Source organism: Podarcis bocagei, assembly GCF_964188305.1.
Source record: "Podarcis bocagei genome assembly, chromosome: 4".
In the NCBI taxonomy this organism is placed as follows: domain Eukaryota; kingdom Metazoa; phylum Chordata; class Lepidosauria; order Squamata; family Lacertidae; genus Podarcis; species Podarcis bocagei.
This window is the reverse complement of record NC_138128.1, coordinates 83956279-83977424: the sequence shown is the minus strand read 5'-3', so window position 1 is coordinate 83977424 and position 21146 is coordinate 83956279. Positions and strand designations below refer to the sequence as shown.

General features: G+C 43.4%; 1 protein-coding gene and 1 long non-coding RNA gene across 5 annotated transcripts in view; one reads left to right on the top strand and one right to left on the bottom strand.

Annotated features, from left to right (window-relative positions):
• Window positions 1-21146, top strand: part of RET (ret proto-oncogene) — a 115297-nt gene that overhangs the window by 9439 nt on the left and 84712 nt on the right. For 2 of the 3 annotated variants that reach the window (XM_081191295.1, XM_081191297.1), the window contains 3 exons: window positions 7851-8113; window positions 9605-10218; window positions 12698-13223. In XM_081191295.1, the coding sequence (XP_081047421.1) occupies window positions 13216-13223 (8 nt within the window). In that variant the 5' untranslated portion in view covers window positions 7851-8113; window positions 9605-10218; window positions 12698-13215. Of the gene's footprint in view, window positions 1-7850; window positions 8114-9604; window positions 10219-12266; window positions 13224-21146 lie in introns of those variants that run through there. The other variant, XM_081191296.1, reaches the window with a different exon arrangement.
• The window catches only part of LOC308585598, a 38398-nt gene continuing 18697 nt past the window's right edge, over window positions 1446-21146 (bottom strand). The window contains exon 3 of one of the 2 annotated variants that reach the window (XR_014007514.1): window positions 1446-1888. This is a non-coding gene — a long non-coding RNA (uncharacterized lncRNA). Of the gene's footprint in view, window positions 1889-20485; window positions 20597-21146 lie in introns of those variants that run through there. The other variant, XR_014007515.1, reaches the window with a different exon arrangement.

The following is a 21146-nucleotide window of genomic DNA, read 5'->3' as shown; positions in this document are numbered from 1 at the left end:
TAATGTGCATTGAGTTAAAGAGGAGGAAGATTCCTTAATGATAATTAAAGAGCATATGTGACTTGGTGTAGATGCTGGAGAAGTAACAAGTATGTATTTCAAATAGCTATTAGTAGTGAGTATGAAGTATATGATCAGAGTATGTCTATAAAATGGTAGTTTGTGGTGCATTTATGTAATCCAAGTGATGCTTAGGGTTTGTTTGTTTTTTAGATTATCAAAGGATGCACATTTGAATCCCCACAAGGATTCATCATATGGATGCTCTCTGTATTCATCCCTAAATGAGCTAGTGGTGTTTTCTGTTCACAGCTACCTCATGCAACTGTTTGGCGGTAGTAATGCTTCCTATGCAATTAGTCTTCATGAGTTCTGGTGAACACAGTGACAATCCCTCTTGCTAGATCAGGATGAATGCATGTTTCTTATGGTCATAAGCTGTGGGAGCCAAAATATGACTGTTATTCCATAAACATCTAACTGTACAGGTTTCAGGTCAGGTTTATTAGTTCTGCCTCAAAAACCTAGAGACAATACAATAACAATAAAGGGATTAACATTTTAATGAGCCACAGCAAATGCTCATAAATGGAAATTTTTGGCATTGGATGAACCAATGAAAATTTATTTTGGCAAGGTATTTAAGACAAAACTGAGTACATTACAGCAATGTAAGGAAATTCCTCAGCATGTTATCATGCTGCACAGCAAAGTCTGTGATCAAAATTAGCAAGCACCTATTAACAGCTTCAGCGTTTAAAACACAGCATCATACAAGGCAACTTGTGTAATTTTTAAAAAGAAAAGTACAATGATTTGATTGATCTGCACTCACAGTGCAGAAATAAATGAGTCCTCAAGTCATTTAATGAACTAGTGTGAATTTTCAAATCCTTATTCATTCATGAAGCTCATAGGCAGACCTTGGGCCAGTCACTATCTTACAGCCCAGCTTACTTCACAGTCTTTTTGTGAGAATGGGGAAGAAACCCATACAAGCTATCTGAGCTCCTTGGAGGAAGGGTGAAATACAAGTGTGATTAGTTATAGAAAGCAGCCTACAGAAAAATATCAGATTTCATTCCTGGGGTTTTTTTTGCGGGGACGGGGACGGATTACATTGTTGTAGAATTAAGCAATGGGTTTTGTTCTTACAAATAAAATAAATGAGGGCTGCCATTTCACAATATTGTGCTAATTTTAAAAATATTTCTTTACAATGCTTCAGTTCAAAGAGTATAACATTTTAAGGACAACCTGAGATGATACTCTTATGGTTCTCAACAATGTACACAAGTTAGAATTGGGAATCCCTATCACCTCATAAAGGGTACCTCCAGATGGCCTGTTTAATGACATTTCATACTGATTTGTTTGTGCAGAGACAAGGTGACAGCTATTTAATGAGCAATCACTTGGTTTATATCTGGGGAGGCTAGACGACATCACAGAAAAGCAGGTTTTATTTTCCTTGAATTTCCTCATTACTTTTCTTCAAGCAAAAAGTCCCATCTTCCGGGAAAGTCATACAATAAACCATAAATTCGTAACCCAAATTTGCTGGCATATGATTGAACGCCACCCCAGAATAGCAACAGTCTGGAAGCACTTAAAGTTCTTCTGATTTACTGAGGGTGAAGAAGAGACTCCAAAGATTGTGATGAGATGACAAGGAGGGACGTTGGCTTTGCAATGTCAAAAGGATAGGCTGCTTTCAAGGAAACTGGATGGATTTCGAATGTTTCCTTGCAGTGAGTAGACACCAAAGGAATTGTGCAGGTGTTGTGGTGTAGGAGTGAGGGAAGCAACTTGGCTGCATGGGGAATATGGTGGAGCTGGTAGCGCCAAGCCAGGTGGACGGAGACCCACGAAATATTTGCTGTCTCTCCTAAAGGGTGGAAAATAGCAGTTATTCATTTGCACATATGGAATCATTTCAGTGTATGCATACTTAAAACTGTCTGTTTACTGACAGCGAGAATTACTTTAAAATGCTCAGTTAGCCTGACTACTAAGGACATTTTGAATGAAAATAATTCTTCTCGCTAGAATGATTTCCCTTCTACTACAATACATTTCCTTTCATTGTCTTTTTTCCAAGTCTCTGCTGAAAAGATTGAACCCATCTGTTCTATTACTGTTGTCTCATCTTTCCTTAGCGAGATATTATTTATCACAAAACGAGTTACAGTGTGACAAAGAGTTTGTCAAAATTCAATGATGAATCCTAATCGATAGCGCAGCCTTCGTATCTCAGAGTAGGGGGAGGAACTCTCCCCTGTGACAAACCAATAATGAAACATTAAAAACTATCCCCTGTTTAGATTCCCTGAGTAATTCCACCGAATTTTCTGCAATCACCCCCCCCCTTTTAAGCACACTTTTCTTCTGTTTTCTTTCTTTCATGGCTCTCAGGGCAGTGTAGATGGGGGACCTTACTGGTCCCCCCATGCAAGTACTGTAACCAGATCCAAAACTGCTTGGCATCATGAAAGTGCTTTGTTGTAGGACTTGTTTAAAATGTGGTCTTGAGGTATAAATTGTAGGGAAATAACTACATAACCATGAGCACAACCATGAACCCCAAATCTGCTAGGCATGAGGATTGGGTGGATATCCCCTTCACTGATGATGTGATTTTTTTGTGGTGGCATAAATGCATGTTGTGGCAAGTTTCCCACCCATTACATCTATGGAAAGCTACAATGGCATAGATCTTGCGGTGTTTTTGCTGGTGCTAGCCAAGGTTTGGCTTGGGAATGGGGTGTTCTGGAAGCAGACGCAGCCTTGGATTTGCTGGATCCAAAGCCTCTTCATTCCTCCAATGGGCCCCCGTATTGGGTTCCTTACCGACTCTAGCCTGAGGCTAGCACAGATGCTCCCCCATTTCCTCTCTCTCAACAGTGAGAGAAAGTTGAAAAACAGTGGTACCTCGGGTTACAGACGCTTCAGGCTACAGATTCCGCTAACCCAGAAATAGTACCTTGGGTTAAGACCTTTGCTTCAGGATGAGAACAGAAATCGTGCGGTGACGGCGTGGTGGCAGTGGGAGGCCCCATTAGCTAAAGTGGTACCTCAGGTTAAGAACAGTCTCAGGTTAAGAATGGACCTCCAGAACGAATTAAGTTACCAAGGTACCACTGTATGGGCAAGAAACACCCAAGCCATCCGCCATGGTTGGTGTAAGACAGCAGAGCTTTGGGTCATCTGCTACTTCACCAGCCCACTTTAGTTTGCTTTGCACATCATTTAAATTTCTTCTGGGGGCAACCCAAACTTGAAATAAACATTAGGCCTGAGGCCTTATTCAGCTCAGTATAATCTCTGGCATGCTAGTTTGCTAAATTGTGTTTTCAGGCAGCAAAATGTCTTGGGCTGGCCCTGATTATGGTAGTTTTAAAAGTTTTGGGATGAAAAATTCTAGGACCTTTGTCTAGAGCTGAAGACTTGTTGGCACCTGAGGCGAACCACAAAATGGCACTCCCTCTCCCACCAGGGAAGAAGGGGTAAATGAATAGCTACATCAGGAACAAGTGGTGGGGGGATGAAGATCTACACTGGGAACAAGAGTGGGAGGGGACTCACAGTACCTCCTATTGGCCAAGAGGCCACTGTAGAGGTGGAACTGTGGGGGCAGGGAGAGGTCTGATCACCAAGGAGTGCACTGCAGCTATTGCTGCCACTCTGGCAGCAGCAGTGCATTCATTGGTGGCTAGCTCTGCTGCCTCTGTAGAGCCTGTTGCCTGAGGCGGTCTCCTCACCTTGCCTCATGGGTGAGCCAACCCTGCCTCAGCCCAAATGTATTGGTCCCCATGACTTTTAAAAGCCTTTTCATTCGTTTCATTCATTTTTTGTTTTAAATGATATTTATTAAAAGTTTAACAATTACAAAAAAGAGGGGGGAAAGACAATAAAGAGTTACAATACATCAAAAAAATAAAAAGCAGAATAAAAAACAATACAGCACAGCAATAAAAAAGAAACAAAACAAAAACATTTAAAAACCAAAAACATTTAAAAACACATCCAGTATTTCCATGTCTTTGTCTTTCATTTACTTGTTTCATCGACCTCCTCACACCTCCCTTTTTTGTATTCTAATTCAATTTAGCTATTTCAGCAAATCCTTTCCATCTTTCTCAATTTTTGTTCTATAAATAACCTTAACCCAATCTGACCTTAGATTTTACACTTTGGCCCATTAACAATCCATTACCTTATCTTACCATATAAAGCCCTAACGCTTAAAGCTTAAAACTTATTTATACATAATTCCTTAAAGCATTTCTATTAAAGCCAAATAGTTTCATTCCAACATTTTTTCTAACACTCATTAATTTTACAATAATTCTCTAAATGAATTTTTAAACTTTCTTCCAATCTTCATCCATCGTCTCTTCTTCCTGGTCTCGGGTTTTGTCAGTCCTTTCTATCCCTTCCATCTAGTCCATCAACCTGGTGACCTTCTATCCGAGGCTCTTAAGTCTTTTCCATGTCCCTTCTGCAGGTCTTCTTCATGTTTATACCTGCACTTTACTTTGTCTTCTGCTGATCTTATTCTTAATTTTCTTCCTTTCTCACTGAGGGGTAGATCTCGGGGAGACTCCAACTTGACAGTATCTTTATCTCTTCTTGACAGGTCAGCCCATTCTCTATAGTCAGCACTGAAATCTAAAAGATATTTGAAGGCATGTTTCAAAGTCCCTCCAAGGTTAAGGGCCTCCACAACTCCAAACTCCCCCTGGCCCAAAACCAAATCCCAAAAGTCAAAACATCCCTGCATAGGGGGATCTATCCGACTTCCCATCTCCAAACCAAACAGTACTCCATCTCTCCAAATCTGACTTTCTCCAGGTTCAGTCGTCAAAAACAACAACTTATGTTCCTGCAGGGCCGCGACTCTCTCCATTTCTATTACTTGAGGTTCAGCAACAACCTCCTCCTTTGTCTTCTGCACAACTTGCTCCATTTCTATTACTTGAGGTTCAGCAACAACCTCCTCCTTTGTCTCCTGCACAACTTGCCCTGTCAAAACAAATTCCTGGGTTGGTTCCTGAGTGATTTCTATATGAGTATTCACTGTTTGTCCAAAATTGCTAACTGCAACAGTCATCAAATCCATCTTCTCATGTAGCTGTTCCAGTAAAGTGCTTGTCTTGCAAAAAGCAAGCACTAAAACTTCTTCTGGGCACATTCTTATTCAAGGTCAATGTCTGGTTCCCACGATCTCTAATCTCTACAGCTGTAGAAGTCCCCAGATCGACTCCGGCAACAGTTTCACAAGCTCCCTCTAAAGGAAACAATTTCTGTTTGTATCCGTCTTTTTAAAAGCAGATCCAGCAACAAAATTCCTTTCGTTTTTTAGATATTTTGTTCCTTTTAAGTGCAAAAGGAAACATTGGAATCAATATGTTTTTCGTTTTTAACTATCTGTCAAAAAGAAATGTATTCACAGTCAATGAACTTCCTCAAAGCATCTGTCTCTGACACCCGTTCCCAGGTTCAAGACGGTGGAAATTTATCTTTCTTTACTCTCTCTCCTGCAGGTTTAAACAGTCTAAGATTTCCCCCCTCTTCTCCTGCTTCCAAGGGGGGTTTGGTAGTTTTAACTGATGGAAATTTAGTCCTTTACAAACGACTTTCCAGACTTTAGCTTGCAATGTCTTTGCTTCAATCTATTTACAAAAGCGGAAGGCGGACTTCCTGTTTAGACCTTCCCGCTTCAGTACCAAATTAAGATGTTTCATAGTCCAATTTTCCGTTCTACTCACGGGTAGTTGTTTAAAATCCAATTGTCCTCAGGAAAAAGTCAGCGCGCTCTGGCAACAGCAATGCGGCTTCACTCCGTGAAAAGAGCAGTCGATTCGAAGCACCGCGCCGCTCACCCCACGTCGCTCCGGATCCCCAAAACCGGGTTTCCCCGTGAGTAGGGGAGGCGCAAAAGGTGCCAGCTGAATCCCACGTCCACAGGCTTCTCCCGCCTGTGGTTCTTGATGGGTCTCCGCCTCGCCATGGCGGTCCAGACCCTAATTTCCATGAAGTGGATTCCTCCCGATCAGAGGAAATCCGCCATTGCTGGAGGCGCTAACCCGGAAGTTTCATTTGTTTCATTCAATTGTTCTTTAGTTTTAGATGGCACCCATATTGATTCATTTATGGGTTGACATTCTTCAAAAAAATATGATTCAAGAACAAGATCAATTGAGGGTAAAACATTTCCACACAAACCATTGATTTGAGGCATATTTTGCCTGCGTGTTGTCTTTCCTACATTATTATCCTGATAGAGATTCATTAGTTTCTACTTTTCCTGCTCTGTTAATTTCCAGCTCTCAGACTGTCTCTACAGATTCCCAGCATGCAAAAATAAGCAAGCAAATCTTTCTTGAATGCAACCCCCCCCAACTATTTTATATGAGCCCTTTCAGCAATTTGTAAGGACCCTGGGCTTCCTTACCCAAGGGCACAACTTAAACGAAAGCCTTCAAGGTTAATGGTGTGGGTGGTTTTCTTAAGTTCAGTGGGATTTACTCTCAGTATCTATGCACAGGACTGCACCCTATGTCAACGCTGAAGTAAGTCTCATGAAAGAATATAGAAATGCAGCCTAGAGGATTTGGGCCCTACTGACATGGTGTATCCAGAAAACATTAGAGGGCATAACCTGGGGAAGGCAGGGATGTTTCTTTGTGGTGGGGCCTGACTGGGGCCTCCAAGTAAGGCAGCTTAGCAGGACTGGGAATGTAGAGAAAGTTCCTTCATGCTGTTCTCATTGTTGATTGGGATATGAAGCCAACACAGCACAGGAAGTCTGTGGGCTTTGTGGGTTATGGCATCTGCCAATCTGCAAACCAATGGGCAAAATTAGCAGCCATCATTTGCAATATCTTTTATCTTTGTAATTTGGAGGGTGTGATTTTTTTATTTTTTATTTGCTATATAACGTGATGGAAAGAAATAAAGAGAGCTCTGTTTTCTAGAAGTTAGGTGTGAGCAGAGGATGGTGAGCAACAGTGTTTTGTAGATAGCGGGAACAGTTATCCTACATGGTAGGGATAGCGTTGATTAGAAGAGGGAACATTTCTCGGAAAGCATCAAATAGAGAGCTGGAAAGCTGATTTCAAGACAGAGGTGCTGGCCTTCTACTTAACATGCTAGTTTTATTTATGAAGATGTTTTTGAAAGCAGGAACATACGATCATGTGAGCTGCTACCCACAGTTCTGGAGTTCTGAACTGTGGCATGGTAGGTTCTGAAATTCAGGCTTATAACCTCCATAAGGACTAGGCCTGTATGCCTCAGCTCAACCATTAACTCACCACCCATGTTGGCCTGTAACAGTAAGCCAAGAAGTTTGGCTTAACAAACCGCACGGTGCATGAACTCCTCACTTTGCTTCTCTTTTGGTGCAGGCAGGTAAAGCAGGAAGAGGCTAGCTTAACATTACATCTGAGCCTGAGGTTGTGGTTTGCTTTGCCCTAATAAGCCAGGATGCATAAGCCAACAAGAATGGTTTTAGACCAGCAAGCAGTTCTGGCTTGGTTTACAAAGCCATTATTCTTGGATTATGATTACATGTAAACACAGTCACTTAGTGGCCTTTTATGTGAGCCCCTATATTTGTTCTTCAGCCTGACCCTCCAACTGCTGATCTGTATTACTAGTTGGTTGTTTTATTTATGAATGAAATAAAGCGAATACATTGTTATTCAATGTTATTTTTATTATTAATTAAATTTGTATACCGCCTTTCATCCGAAGATCACAGTAGTAGAATAAATGAATAATATTGTGCCCTCCCTCAGAGTTGCTGAGTTCACTTTGGGCTGTTTTTTCTTTTCTTTTTTAAGGAGACTGCAGGAAGCCATTTGTGCAAAATGCGAATGCATGTAAATTCATCGCTGCACGCTGCAGTCACATTGGCTCAAATCCTTGTCACTCCATCATAGTTCCTGGAAGCAAGGCTGTCTCTTCTGGTTCTGTGCACTGCACCTCCCACCGGTATAGCTTTATCCTGGATTCAGGAATGCTTCTGTGACCCACAGGGAGCTTCCGTTTCCTTCTGGTGTGCTCCCTCAACAAACCAGCTATCCATTCTCTCCGATCAGATGAGGTATGCTCTACGTTGGGAAAGTCAATGGGCCTCTTAGTGCCCATCTCTGTGTAGAGCAGAGGTTTTGACCAGATGATGACCTGCAGGCTTTTTAGTACTTTGATTATGACCTACGTTTGACTAGGACTATGATTCAGCAGTGACCTCACTGCTCAATATAGATCATTTATATTTTATGCTTCCAAAGTTTAATGTTTTTGCTACTTAGGTAAGCACTGCAGGATGGACTAATATTTTCTATTAATGGAAATGATGCTTGTTGTTGCTTTTTAAAATAAAATTGAAGGAAGCTGAAACAGACTTGATTGATTAGGGCTATTTATGAAAGGTATGGCAGGGGAGACTTTGCCGCAGGTTAGCTACTTTGCATGGGGTTGTGGATGTGAAGGTTAGCAAATAAAGGTACATTTTCAGCATTACCTGGATGGGGAAATGCAGCAGAAATTGCAATTGCTGGGGAACAAGCCTGAGATCTTCTGAATGCAAAGCAGGCACTCTATACCAGTGAGCTACAACCCTTCCCAAACTTCTGTGGTAAACAACAGCTAGCCTCTCAGGATGGAGTTGTGGTTCAGGATGAGTTGTCAGTCCTATGTAGAGCCAGAAGAGAACTTGGTGGATCAATGCAGAGCCTAGCACAGTCTGTGGATGTAGGCTGGAGATCCAGAAATGGAGTCAGTAACAAACTTCATTATTTGTTAGGGCAGCTTTGAGGTTTATTGGCTTTTCAGACTGCTTGAGCTTGGTTTAACTGGTCAGACAAATATATCATGGGCAGCTGTATAGTCGCCTACCATGCCTCAGTTGCTCAAGCAATGCAGGCATTACTACATGATGAAATAGGCTGAGAATTGACCAACCATGAGAGCCTTTGGATCTGATTAAATGACACATAAACATGATAGACTGAAGGCCTAGAGGATGATATTAGCAGATACATGGCTGTGATCATTGCAGAAAATTTCTGCACTGCATTCAGATAGTCTGTGATTAGATTTTCTGTTATTCTCCATTTGGTTTTTTAATGTGTCGTGAATGAAGTCCTCATTTTCTACTAATTTTGAGGTGGGTGGGTGTTTCAGTTGTTTATTTAAAGCATTTTCACCCTGCTCTTTTCCCAAAGAGCTTGCAAAAATCTGTAAAGAGACAGTTCTTGCCTTCAGACTTGCAATGTGAAACACACAACACACATGGGTGGGAAGGAGGGAAGTAGTGCTAAAGTAATCAAAAGGCTCATAAACCCTGATCAATCAATAGGTACACTAGGTGTTCCTTGAATAAGCGAAAGTCATTCTAGTCTTTAGATATTTCAAGGAGGGCAAAGTTGCCACTGGCTTGGCTGATGAAAACAGCATAACAGAGAGTTGGGGTTGGGGGCAGATTATATGTTGCATACAAAGGAAGCCACAATGGCTGTTCTAAAGAAAAAATAAAATCAGCTTTAGGAGAGGTGATTTTGATCAGAAATCTACCCCATTTGCTTTTCCCCAGGTGGGATTCCAGACATGTGCTTGCATGAGGAATCACAGAAGCAGCAAATTGCCTACAGCCATAAAGACACCTAGCACAACCTCCTTCATTTATTCCAAGCAGAGAAGACTTGGCCAATACGGCAAGTGAAGGAATCACTCTACAACACAGGAGCGATGGCAAAATGAAAGTGAAACCAAAAAGGAAACATTCCAAGGCATACACAGAGAAGGGAGTGATCACAACCCACAGTGTAACAAGGCACAGCAAATGTTCCATTTGTTTTTAAGCATTCAATAACTCCTGGTAGCTTGGTTTTATTGGAAGAAGAGATAGCTGCTTGGTTATGAGAAAAGACTGTTCTACATTTTGTAATCACTGACTCAGGCACAGCAGCATCACCTGATATTGCTCATCTGGCACATGGTGTACCCTGTGTGCAATTCCAATGCAGCACTCGAGAACAGTTTCCAATAGCTCTGAAAATTGGATAGACTTGTGATCTAAAAGCAAGAGGAGCTGCTGACAAATAGTGACAGTAAAGTTACTGATGTCATCATTAGGTTTGTTTTGCATCAGCAGTCAGGCCAGCCAGAGAAGTATTTTCCAAACTTGTCATACTTCCTCACCACAAGGCAAGTATACTTTCTTCTTCTTCTTCTTCTTCTTCGTCGTCGTCGTCGTCGTCGTCGTCGTCGTCGTCGTCTTTATATTGCCCTTCATCAGTAGATTTCAGGGTGGTACACAGCATAAAAATACAGTGTGAAAGAGTAAGAATTCCCCACGCTTTGTAAGTTTTGTATGAATCACTGTGCTTCTCATGACTCCAGATTGGAAGGAGACAAGTTCAGGGGAGGTGACTCTTGTAGACTCAGTTAAGGGAAAGAGCAGTTATGGCATATCTGAGGGTGGGGAATTATGGAATTGAACATGATGCAGGCATATGGCTCAATTACCCACCTTCCAGGTTCTTGGAGTGGGGTAAGGGACCTCAGAGCAGTAAATCCTGCAGAGATGCAGCTTTCAAGCTACTCTGGACCCAATAGTTCCTTATATTTATTTCTCATGACAGAGACTTTGTGAATTCCTAGACTGGATACTTGCAGATATGAACATATTCTTACTGGTGTGTGCATTCATTTAGGGCTCCATAATACTGAGTGGTTTTAGTAGCTGTTCTTAGGGTTTCTCGGGAACATAAACATAACATTTGCAGAGTATCTAAGTAATGCTTCCTGGGCAAGCAATGCATAATGTTATCTGAAACTTCCAGAAGCCGAAAAGCATTCCTATGGATTGATCTTCACCCAAGCGAGTAGAGTCATTTCCCTTGCTACCCAGCAGCTAAGCTGGGTTTGCTGCTGCATATGCACTCATCTCTGATGAGTGTGCCTGTATGATGTAGGTGTTTTCAAACACCAATTTTTAAATTTTTATTCTTAAGGCTTGTGAAAATCCCCAGTACACTTAACTTGAGAGTAAGCCCTGTCAACTTCTTGCAACATATTCCAAAAAAAGGGACAGGTCCCAGTGTGGAAAGTTCATCCAACTTTTCTCCCCTGAAAAAGAAATTGTACACAGAGGGAACTACAGAGATGGTGTTGGCATTATGCAACAGAAGTGGCTGAGGCACTCAAGTGCTTCCATTCCGCAATGCATGCAACGTTTGCTGGGGCTTTTAGCTGAGTATTGATGGCTTGCTGGGAAAGCTAATAGGTTGAGAAAAGTGCCCCCCCTCATTTGTGGTTCAAAAGTGGTGTTACACTAATAAGCAGCAGCTGCGGGCATACATTCTAGGCTACTTTGGGCATCTGCCAGGTAGCTTGCCTACCCTTAAGCATCCTCTCACCATCAGACAAAAATATCTGTTTCCCCAGCAATTAATTATTCAGCATGTTTAATGTATCCAGGGCGGGGCAAGTTACTATTCTGAAATCGGTACCTTCGTATTAAGATGTAGTTACAGAGGACAGGCTGCTGTTGCTCTATCACTTCTCTTCCCCGCCCCCCTACCCTGCTCCAGATCTTTTGGTAACTCCTTTCTGCATGTTTGTTTGGGTGTCTTCCCGGTTCAACCCCATCCCTACTTTTTGCCTCGATTTTGCAGGCCCAACCTTCCGCACCCAGCTCTGGGCTTGTCCCAACCCCTCCGGCCATTTTTCAAGAGCCAAGCCTTCCACTCTGCTTTTGCTATCTTGCAACCAAGCCCGGCGAAGGGAGCAGATGACGGCGTCCCCGGCCTCTGCGCCTGGAAGCTGTATGGATGCAACCCCATCTCCAAACTGCTGGGAGCTTTCGTTTTTAAAACGTTGCGCAAATTATGCAAGGACCAGTTGCGTTTCCAAATGCTGGTCTTTTGCATTAGGCGCCCTCGCCCAAACTTCCTACACACCTGGAGTTTGCAGCAGCAGCACCTGTAGCAAAGCCGTCCTGAGCTTCCCCTTGACTCTGCCCTCCTTTCTTGAGATTTGATCCCTCCCCTCGTTTTTCTTTTTCGGCCCCCTTCGGCGGGTCCCTTCCTGCCTCTGCAGCCAGGCGCCCTGCCCCCTGATCAGTTTCACACTCCTCCTCCCCCCCCCCCGCTGCTGCAATTTGTTCATTAACTTGGGGTGGGGGGAGAAAGAGAGCGGCTTGTCCATTTGCTGCCTGGACCGAGCCATCCGCGCAGCAGCTCCACCGCGAGGAGGGGGAACAGCCCTGCTCGCTCGCTCGCTCGCTCTGTGCCTGCCTGCCAGCAGCCTCATTAGGCGCACGGCAGCTCCGCCGCAAGGACCCAGGCAAGTTCCCAGCTGGCCCAGACCACCCCAGGCGGCAGCCAGCAGCACCACCGCCCCTCGCTCAGCACAAAAGCCGAGCTGCTCTTAGATCTTGCGGAGCAGAGCGACTGAACTCCTTCCATTCCCGGCTGGAGGGAGGCGTCGGAGCGGCATCCTTTCCCCCTTCGCCTGGGAGGGGGCGCTGCAAAGTGCACTTGGAGAAGATCAATGCAGCCGTGCAGTTCCTGAGAGCGCCAGCCGCCTTGGAAGCAAACGGAGCAGATCTTAATTTCCACTTTTCCCCCCACCACGGTCTGAACCCGCCCAAATCTCTCTCCCCCCTCATCCTCTGTTCCAGATTCAATGAAGAAGCACCCCGTAGACTCCGATGGGCGGCTAAAGACCAACGGGAGTTGAGCCAGTGCTGCCTAGGCAGGTGGGCTGAATCCGCCTCGTCCGTGCGTGCTTCTGGGTCTCTACCTCTCTTTCGATTTCTGGGGAGAGTAGAGACCTGGGAGGCGCCCAAAGCGAGGCTCTTCGCGACCCAGGCCGGCAGGAGCAGACGGGAACCCCCCCTTCCAGTCAAGCCCTTGGTCTTGTTGGCGTTTGGCAGCCGCAAGTGAGAAGAGGGGGATCTGGAGACCCTTTGGAGGATGGGGCGACCTGACTGAGGAGCGGACTGTCGTCTCCCCACCCAAGACCCAAGCGCCTGCTTTGGAGGGAGCGCGGAGAACTATCTTATCTCGTGCACGTTTGAACTCCAGAGAGCCTTGCCAAGACTTCTTCCCTGCCGTCGAAGAAGTTCGAAGAGGCGATGGGATTATTGCGAGGGGGAAAGATGCCTTTAGCCCGTTGGGCGTTAAGTGTCGTCGTCCTATGCGAGGGTAAGTAGATCTGATGGGGAAACCCTCTTCGCACTGGTTTAGGGCACGATTCAGCCAAAGTTAACGCGTTACAGTAATTGAATATACTCTCAGTGAGATGCGTTTCCTTGTAAACGTACAGCTGCCTCCTCGTTCCGTGGATTTCTGTGCAGAGCGTTGAGCACCTGCTCGGCTTTACTCTGCTGAGATCCGTGGGTGTGTTGCAGCCCCGTTTTACGCATGTTTACTCGTGTCTAAGGAAGCCAATCTAAGAAGCTCACTTGCTCGGGAGTAAGCCCCATTGAACTAAGTGCTGCTTCCGAAGAAACATAGGATTGAGTTGTGTGTCCCAGGGAGTTCAGTGGGGCTTACTCCTGACTAAGTTGGCATAGGACTGCAGACTTCGTGTGTGTTTATTTGGAAATAAGGTTCTCTGTATTGGGGAAGGGGGCTTATGTCTTAGGAAATGTGTTTCGGATTACCGTCTTAAAATGCTTAACTTTTACTCGGATCACCCTTCCTGGTGATGACAGACTGTGCTCCGAAACGATCCCACCCCTTAATATGCCTGTGATCTTTAGCTCTTGATTTACTCTTTTATTTCTTTTTCTTTTTACAATCTCATCATACTTGTGTATAAACCCTGATTTCAAACAAATCAAGATGCAAAAAGGGGGAATGACTTTTTAAAAGTTTATGAAAGATCTTTAAAACAAAATCTTTCTCTCTCCCTACCATCATCAAATTAAATTGGCTTCAGGTTGATAAATGGAAGAGCCTACAAGATGAAAAGTTATTGGCTCGCCACACAGATGATGCTTCCCGCAGCTGTTTAGTTTCTAAGGCAAACAGAAAAAGCCATTATCTTCCTCCCCTCCATCTGGCCGTGTTTGCCAAAGCGTTTCTGATGTTTACGTGAATAAATCAAAGTTTGTGTGTTGTAAAGAAACTTGTTCGCACTCTCCCGGGGTGAGGGTCCCCTTTAAATCATTCAAAATAACAAAAGCCAAAACAAAGGAATACCTTTTTTCAGGTAAACATCAGTGGCTGATCTAGAGGAGGATCGTTTGCTGAATGCTGGGTCGTGGTTAATAATTTTAAACCAGTTCACAGTGGTTTTAAATAGCCATCAGTTAAAAACAGTGAAAAATGGAGGTTTTGGTTTGAGTCTTGGAAGCACTGATTGACTTACCCAAGCCTTTTCTTCTTCTGCCTTACACGTTTCTTAAGAATACCCGGGGCCCCTTACCCTATTTCAGATCTTCCTTAAGTCCATCATTCAATCTAAACTTCTGTGCCTCTTCAGTTGGTATTTGTAGCTTGAAACCATAACACCAAGGTCAAAATCGATAGAATGCAAACATTTTAAAGCCCCGTTTTCTCTTTATACTCAAAAGTGTACTGAATGTTTTCAGAAATGTGTTTAATAGAGATTTTTTGCTTAGGCTATGCCTCTTTGTATTATTCTCTAGATAATGGCAGCGGCGGCAAAATAGACAGGTCCCTGCCCATAGGAGCTTACAATCTAAATATTGATGGTATGGGTGGAAATGGAAGGAGGGGAGAGGGAAGGACAGTATATTATCCTTCTCCCAAAATCCTTCCCCCCCCCAGCAGTACAGTGTTGTATTTTTTGAATACACATGTTCATGTTTTGGAAACTGATGTTTCACTGTAAAATGCTTCATCATATTTATCACAAATTAATTTGGAAGCTGCTTTTAGGTCTCCTCCTTTAAACTGAATATGGTTTAGTGCAAATTCTAATCCAGAAACTGAATATGTTTCTCCCTTTAACATTAATTTGCCGCCTTCTTTACTTCTTTAATGTTTGTAACCTTTATGCTTTTATGTTCTTAGCATCTGCATACTGGATGAAGAATAGAAACACATTTTCAAAAATAGCCCATCTGCTTTAAATATCAAAGCTTCTTAGATGACAATACTGTGGAATTGACCTGAGATTAAGTCCCATTGAATTCAATGGAACTTGCTTCTTGGCAAATGTGCGCAGAATTGGGTTATTGGTTTTAACAAATAGAAAACCGCTAGAAGGGTTGTTTCAGAAGAAATGCTGTGAATGCTTGTGAGTCCGGATTGTGCCACTTGTGAATTGGGGTGTGTTTGTGTATGTCAGAACTTTTTTCTCTTTCAGAGCTTGTGTGTATGAGAAACAGAAATTTAGCAGCTACAGATGTGCCGCCCATTGCTGTATTTGTGTGCTGGGTAATGCTGCCCCCATGTAACTTAACACCTGTCTAGCAGCATGTGCCATGCTAAATGCAGATCTAGATAGAAAGGAAAAGAACACAGATTTTCTTGTGTGTGGGCTGGAATTGCAGGTGTAGGAGATCTGGCGAAAAATACCAATGGTCAATGGCGAAAACTGCAATAAGGGAACAATGCAAGGGAAAGTTCTCCTGTTTAACCAGTATCTAAATGTGCAGGAGCTTGCAGCTCCCATTCATTTCAGTAGCTTAATTAACCACAAACCCCAAAATATGGGAGGCGGCATTGCACAGGAGAACTCCCCACGACACTGGTTTGCATAGGACCAGAGGTGGTTCTAGAGAACTGCAAGATGCAGCACACTTATATTTGAATGCTTGCCAGTTCTGAACTTCCTTTTAGTGAGCATTTGCAAATGCTGCTCAGTTTCCTCCTTCCTTACTCACCGAAGCTGATTGATCTTAAATACCAAATACAGGTTGTGGGTCCAACAGGAGGCATAGCTGAGTCTTTTTATCTAACCGTCTTTTCTCCTCGTTATCTTAGTTGAGCTTCATGTGAACTGAAGTCTGCTAATCATTTTATTTATCGCATTGACTAAATATTTATTCTATTCAAAAGCATCATGAATGAGTGTTAAGAGTCAATGTCAGGAGATAACGTTCTAAAGTGGGGCTGAAGTCCAATTGCTGCTCTTGTCTCACATGCAAGACTCTTGCCTTCTGCCTCATGAGGCTTGAAAACAAACTTGCCACTGGAAGTGCCCCCTTCCTCAGCAAAGTAACAAAGTTAGCTTCCTTAGGTGCACATTTTCCGCTTGTGGACCTCAGTAGATGACTAATGCCATTTTAAATTTTTGAGTCAACATAGCTGCAGATGCTTATTAGGACAATGTTAATTAGGAATGCAGGGTGTCTAGCACAAAAGGTGCCTATTGTGTGGGAGAAATGAAGTCGGAAAGAGGTGTGACACCAGCTCCTATTTATGTTGCTGAAATATCCACATAGGTAACAGGAAAGTACTGTAGACTTCTGGATGAATTTTGAACGCTGCCCACCCAGATTTATTGATCTTTGACCAATTAGGTAGGGCCATTTCCCCTGCTACCCGGAGGCCAAGCTGCATTTGCCCCTGAGAATGCCCCCAATCCCTGTCTCTGAGTGTGCCTGGGTGATGTAGGTGTTTTCAAAACACCGACTTGTCATATTTGGGTGAACTTAGATGTACATCTAAAAAGTAAAAAGTGCTTCTTCCTTAGAACATTACATGTGCACTGTACTTTAGGGCAGTGATTCCCAAACTCCCCTCCCCCCTTGGACCGCTTGAGAATTTCTGGGGGTCTTGATAGACCCCTTAATGGTGGTTGGTTTGTTTTTTGCCTTCTGTAGCAATTGTAATGTAATGTGCTGTGCTAGGGTGTGTGTTTTTGTTTGTTTTGTTTGTTTCTTTTATTTATTCTATTGTATTTTATTGTGTTGCAGTTTGGATTCAGCAAATAATAAAATACACGTATGAAAACTAATAGAAGCAGAAAAAATACAATTAAAATCAATGTGAATATTTAATGCACTGCGCCAACTGTTCCCAGCCACTGCTCCTGCTGTTCTTCACAGGCAGACAACAATGGACCACCTGAATGAGGCATGCAGATCACTGGTGGACCGCAAACCACAATTTGGAAACCCCTGCTTTACGGAGCATTTCCCCCATATATACCTCTCCAATGAGCTGCTGAGAGAGCCAGCCCTCCTTTTACATAGGGTGAGGTGGCTGCCTTCAGACAGCTGATTTTGGGAATTGTGAACGGGCAACAAATGGACGTTAAATGTATTGTATTTTTTTAATCCCAGGGAGAGCTGCTTGTAATGCTTTGTGTCTTGGGTGCTAAAATAATCTGGCCAGCCTTGATACTTAATGCAACCCGATTTGATGGTGCACAAGGCAGGGGGTTTCATTTGCTGTTCTGCCTCAGACACCAGCATGTCTTGGGCTGGCCAGCCCCCCCCCCCACTTCGTATACGCTCTTCGACTGACGTTGGAACAATGAGGGCACAGGGCAATGGTTTCACAGTTTGGGATGCCCTCCTTATGGAACTCATAAGTACGACAGATTTTTTGTGTGTACCCTTTTTGTTGGGAAGTTAAAGCATTTTTTATTTGAGAAGTACTTCAGAGACGACGGATTCTAAATGGGAATTTTGCTGCTGCAGGCTCTGGGCCACACAGGTTTTAAAACGTTTGGCTTTGATGGATGTTTTCATCATATGCAGAGAAGCATGTAACAAAGAGCAGTTCTGTTGTGTGTGGCTCAGCAGCCAACACACCCAAAGTCCTGCTGACTAGCCGTGCCCTGGGCAGGAGGTGGTGGTGTGGCTGCTGTTCCCATTTCTCTTTCTTTCACAAAGGGCGATAAGTAGGCCAGTCCCAGGGCTGGCATAGCTTTGATGCCCATTTGGGAGCATGTGGGGCCAGCTTAGAATCATTGGCATTATTCATGGAACTTGCCCTGACAGCCACAAGGAACGTCCTGTTTTGGCCCACACTGTTGGCAGAGGACATAGGTGGTACCCTGACAGTAGGCCTTCCTCTCCACCAGTGGCAATGGCGCTTATTCCACTTGGTGACTAAGCCAGCCAAATGCCAACTGCAGGAGTGCACACCCGCCCCCCGCCCTCTCCACACACCATGCTTTATAAATAATATTAATAGTTGACGTGGAAAAATGATGAGGAAAATGTACGCCTGATCTTTTTATGTTGTTTTTTGTTGGGATGTTTTTATTTATTTAATTTATGGACCGTCAGGTATTAGTCATGAGCTCATTATTATTTTTACAGAACAATGAAATCTTAGGCTGCTACCAGTAAGACAAAAAGCCTTTATCTCTAATCCATACTGAAGGTTAGAGAAAAGAAATATGGCTTGTGCTCGGATTGTAATGCATCTTTGGTTTATTCAAAGTCGCTAGCATTTCAGGGCAGCTTTCCACTTGCCTGGACTGCACCACTATAGACTGCTCTCTGGGCTCCCGTGATTCACTGTTGCTCCTTCCAGAGAAGGCAAGCTGTGGTGATACAGTGGTACCTCGGGTTACAGACGCTTCAGGTTATGGACTCCGCTAACCCAGAAATAGTACCTTGGGTTAAGAACTTTGCTTCAGGGTGAGAACAGAAATCGTGCGGCGGCGGCATTGGGAGGCCCCATTAGCTAAAGTGGTACCTCAGGTTAAGAACAGTTTCAGGTTAAGAACAGACCTCCAGAATGAATTAAGCTCTGAACCCGATGTACCACTGTACTGCTTGCTTGCCTTAACAGGATGGATGGTTGTGTGTTGATACTTCTGACTTTTGTGTTGCCTGAAAGTAGCCTATTTTGCAATGGCGGGAGTCACACTTGTTGTCTACTTTTGCCTTTGGCCCTACCTACGTCTGGGATGTGGCCCCTGCACCAGGAAGGTTTCCCTTGAGTTTCCCCACCCCTATAGAATAATTACTATAGGCAGATATTGTTCTACTGTGAATAAGGCTTTTCACCAACGGAGGTGGGAAATCTTTTTCAGCCCGAGGGCCCCAGTTACCTTATGGGCAACCTTATGGGGAGGCCAGATCCTATTGGTGGGCAGGACCAGAGGTGAAAAAAATGGGGTGGGAGACACAAATATGACTCTTACATTTGTACTTTGTACATTCCAGCACCACAAAAACTAGAAGTTCCTACACACGTCATCATCCTCCATTCAGTCAACCAGGCACAGTTCAAGGCATTTGAGGAGGGTGTCGAATAGTACCGGGAAGGGCTGTGGCCTCAGAAGGAGGCATGGCCTGGGAAGAGTCCCAAGGGCCACATAGGAAGTTATTGAGGGCCACATTGGGCCAAATTTAGCCCCAGGCTGGAGGTTCCCCGCCCCTAATTTAAATTAACCAGTTGGTGGACCAGGAATCATTGGTGTTAAAGTCAACAGCCCACCATTGGGTCAAAACCAAGTTGGGGGGGGGGGGAGAAGCTACCGAAACTGCTTATTAATTGCCTTGTGCTAAATCCTGAGTGAATAATGGCCAATCTTAAATTCAGTTCTCTGAATTTTGCTGCAATTTGTTACTTGTTTTTAAAGATCCCTATTTTAGCATTTTAGTGACTTTATTATAGCACACAAGTTTTATATATAGTTTTGACTACACAGTTTTGCAAGCAGTTCCCACTAATACACATCTGTGTATTAACTTAACCAATATATTTATTTTGTGCACCCTTCCCCTCTTTTAGGCATTTTCCTAAATATTATTTGGTTGGTGAACAGCACAGCATATATGTGAATTTTGAAGAAAAGCTGTGTTTCAGCTTGCGTATTGTTTCAGGCTGCAGCAACTATAGATAGGGCTCGCGTTCAGACTAAGCTTTCCCTTCATAGCTTTAGGTACAAACAAGGCCTATAGCCACTGAGTATTCTGGAGACATGTTCGATTTAGTAATAAACTTTTTCTGCAGTAGGGATTCATAATAACAGCTATTGATCGTAGAAAACACACCTTGTATAGGTCTTCCTTTGTTAAAGTTGGAAGACAGAAATAGCCGTTGTGTGGAATGCTTTTAATATTTTTTTTAATTATTTGCTTTTATGACGAAAACTAAACTATGTATAACTTCATAAACATATCAGTGACATATACCGGTAGTTAAATCTCTGCTGTACTGTAAAATATTGGTTCTTTACTTGCAACTGGAATTCTCCTTACACAGTCATTCCACAAGGCCATGTGTTGCCAGTGGTCACCAGCTATGCTTGCTTTGTGCTACAGAATGCTTTTAATTCATTATACTAGTATGGATTAATTTAGTAAGTGTATCTTCTGTTCAATATTGGACTGTATTACTGATGTGGTGATACTGTTCCCCCGCTCCACCCCATGGCTAAATATCCTAGGAGATTCTGGTTACTTATGTGTTGCATGCAAAGTTTCTCTTAATTTTAACAGGAAAGGAATTCCTCTGGATGAAGGGAATTTTTTTTGTTGTGCAAGATCTGCTTAGATCTTGATGATCTTGGCTTACATGATCAGATCTGGTCCACATCTATATTCAGCAGTTTGGCATCAAGTGGTTTATTTGCAGACCATTTTGAAAAGTGCCAGGCTGTTTTTACACATGATGCTAAAAAGAAGCATCCCCTGTGAATATTAATGGAGGAGAAAGCCATTTGTCAGTCAGGGTGACAACCTAGACAACGCATGTTTTCAAACCGTATTACAGAGTGCTGAATGCACGAGTGCCGTGTGTCCTTAGCTTCTTTTAGCTGAACAAATCCCTTTTTAAATGGTCTCTCTCAATGTCGTCTCCCCTTCCCCCCCCCCATGCTGGAAGAAAGAAAGAGCCTAACATATATTATAATCTCCACTTCTGGGAAATGGTAATGAGAGCAGACAGTAAAGTCAGTTCACTGGTAAAGTCAAGGGCCAGGTTAAAAGTGGATACAGGGTGGGAGTTTTTTTGTTTGAGATGTCAGTCTGGTTTGGTAAGAGGAGGCTCATGGAAATGTGTGATTTCCTTTGGAGGTGGAGAACCCTCCAGTGTCCATCAGCCCTCACCAGCATTGGGGATAATTGGAATTTTAGTCCTGTGATATCTGGAAGGCCACAGATTCCCCAGTCTTGGTGTAAGTCAATCATTACTTCACTTTTCCTGCAAGCTGAGGATCAAACTAGTTGCAGTGATGGCATG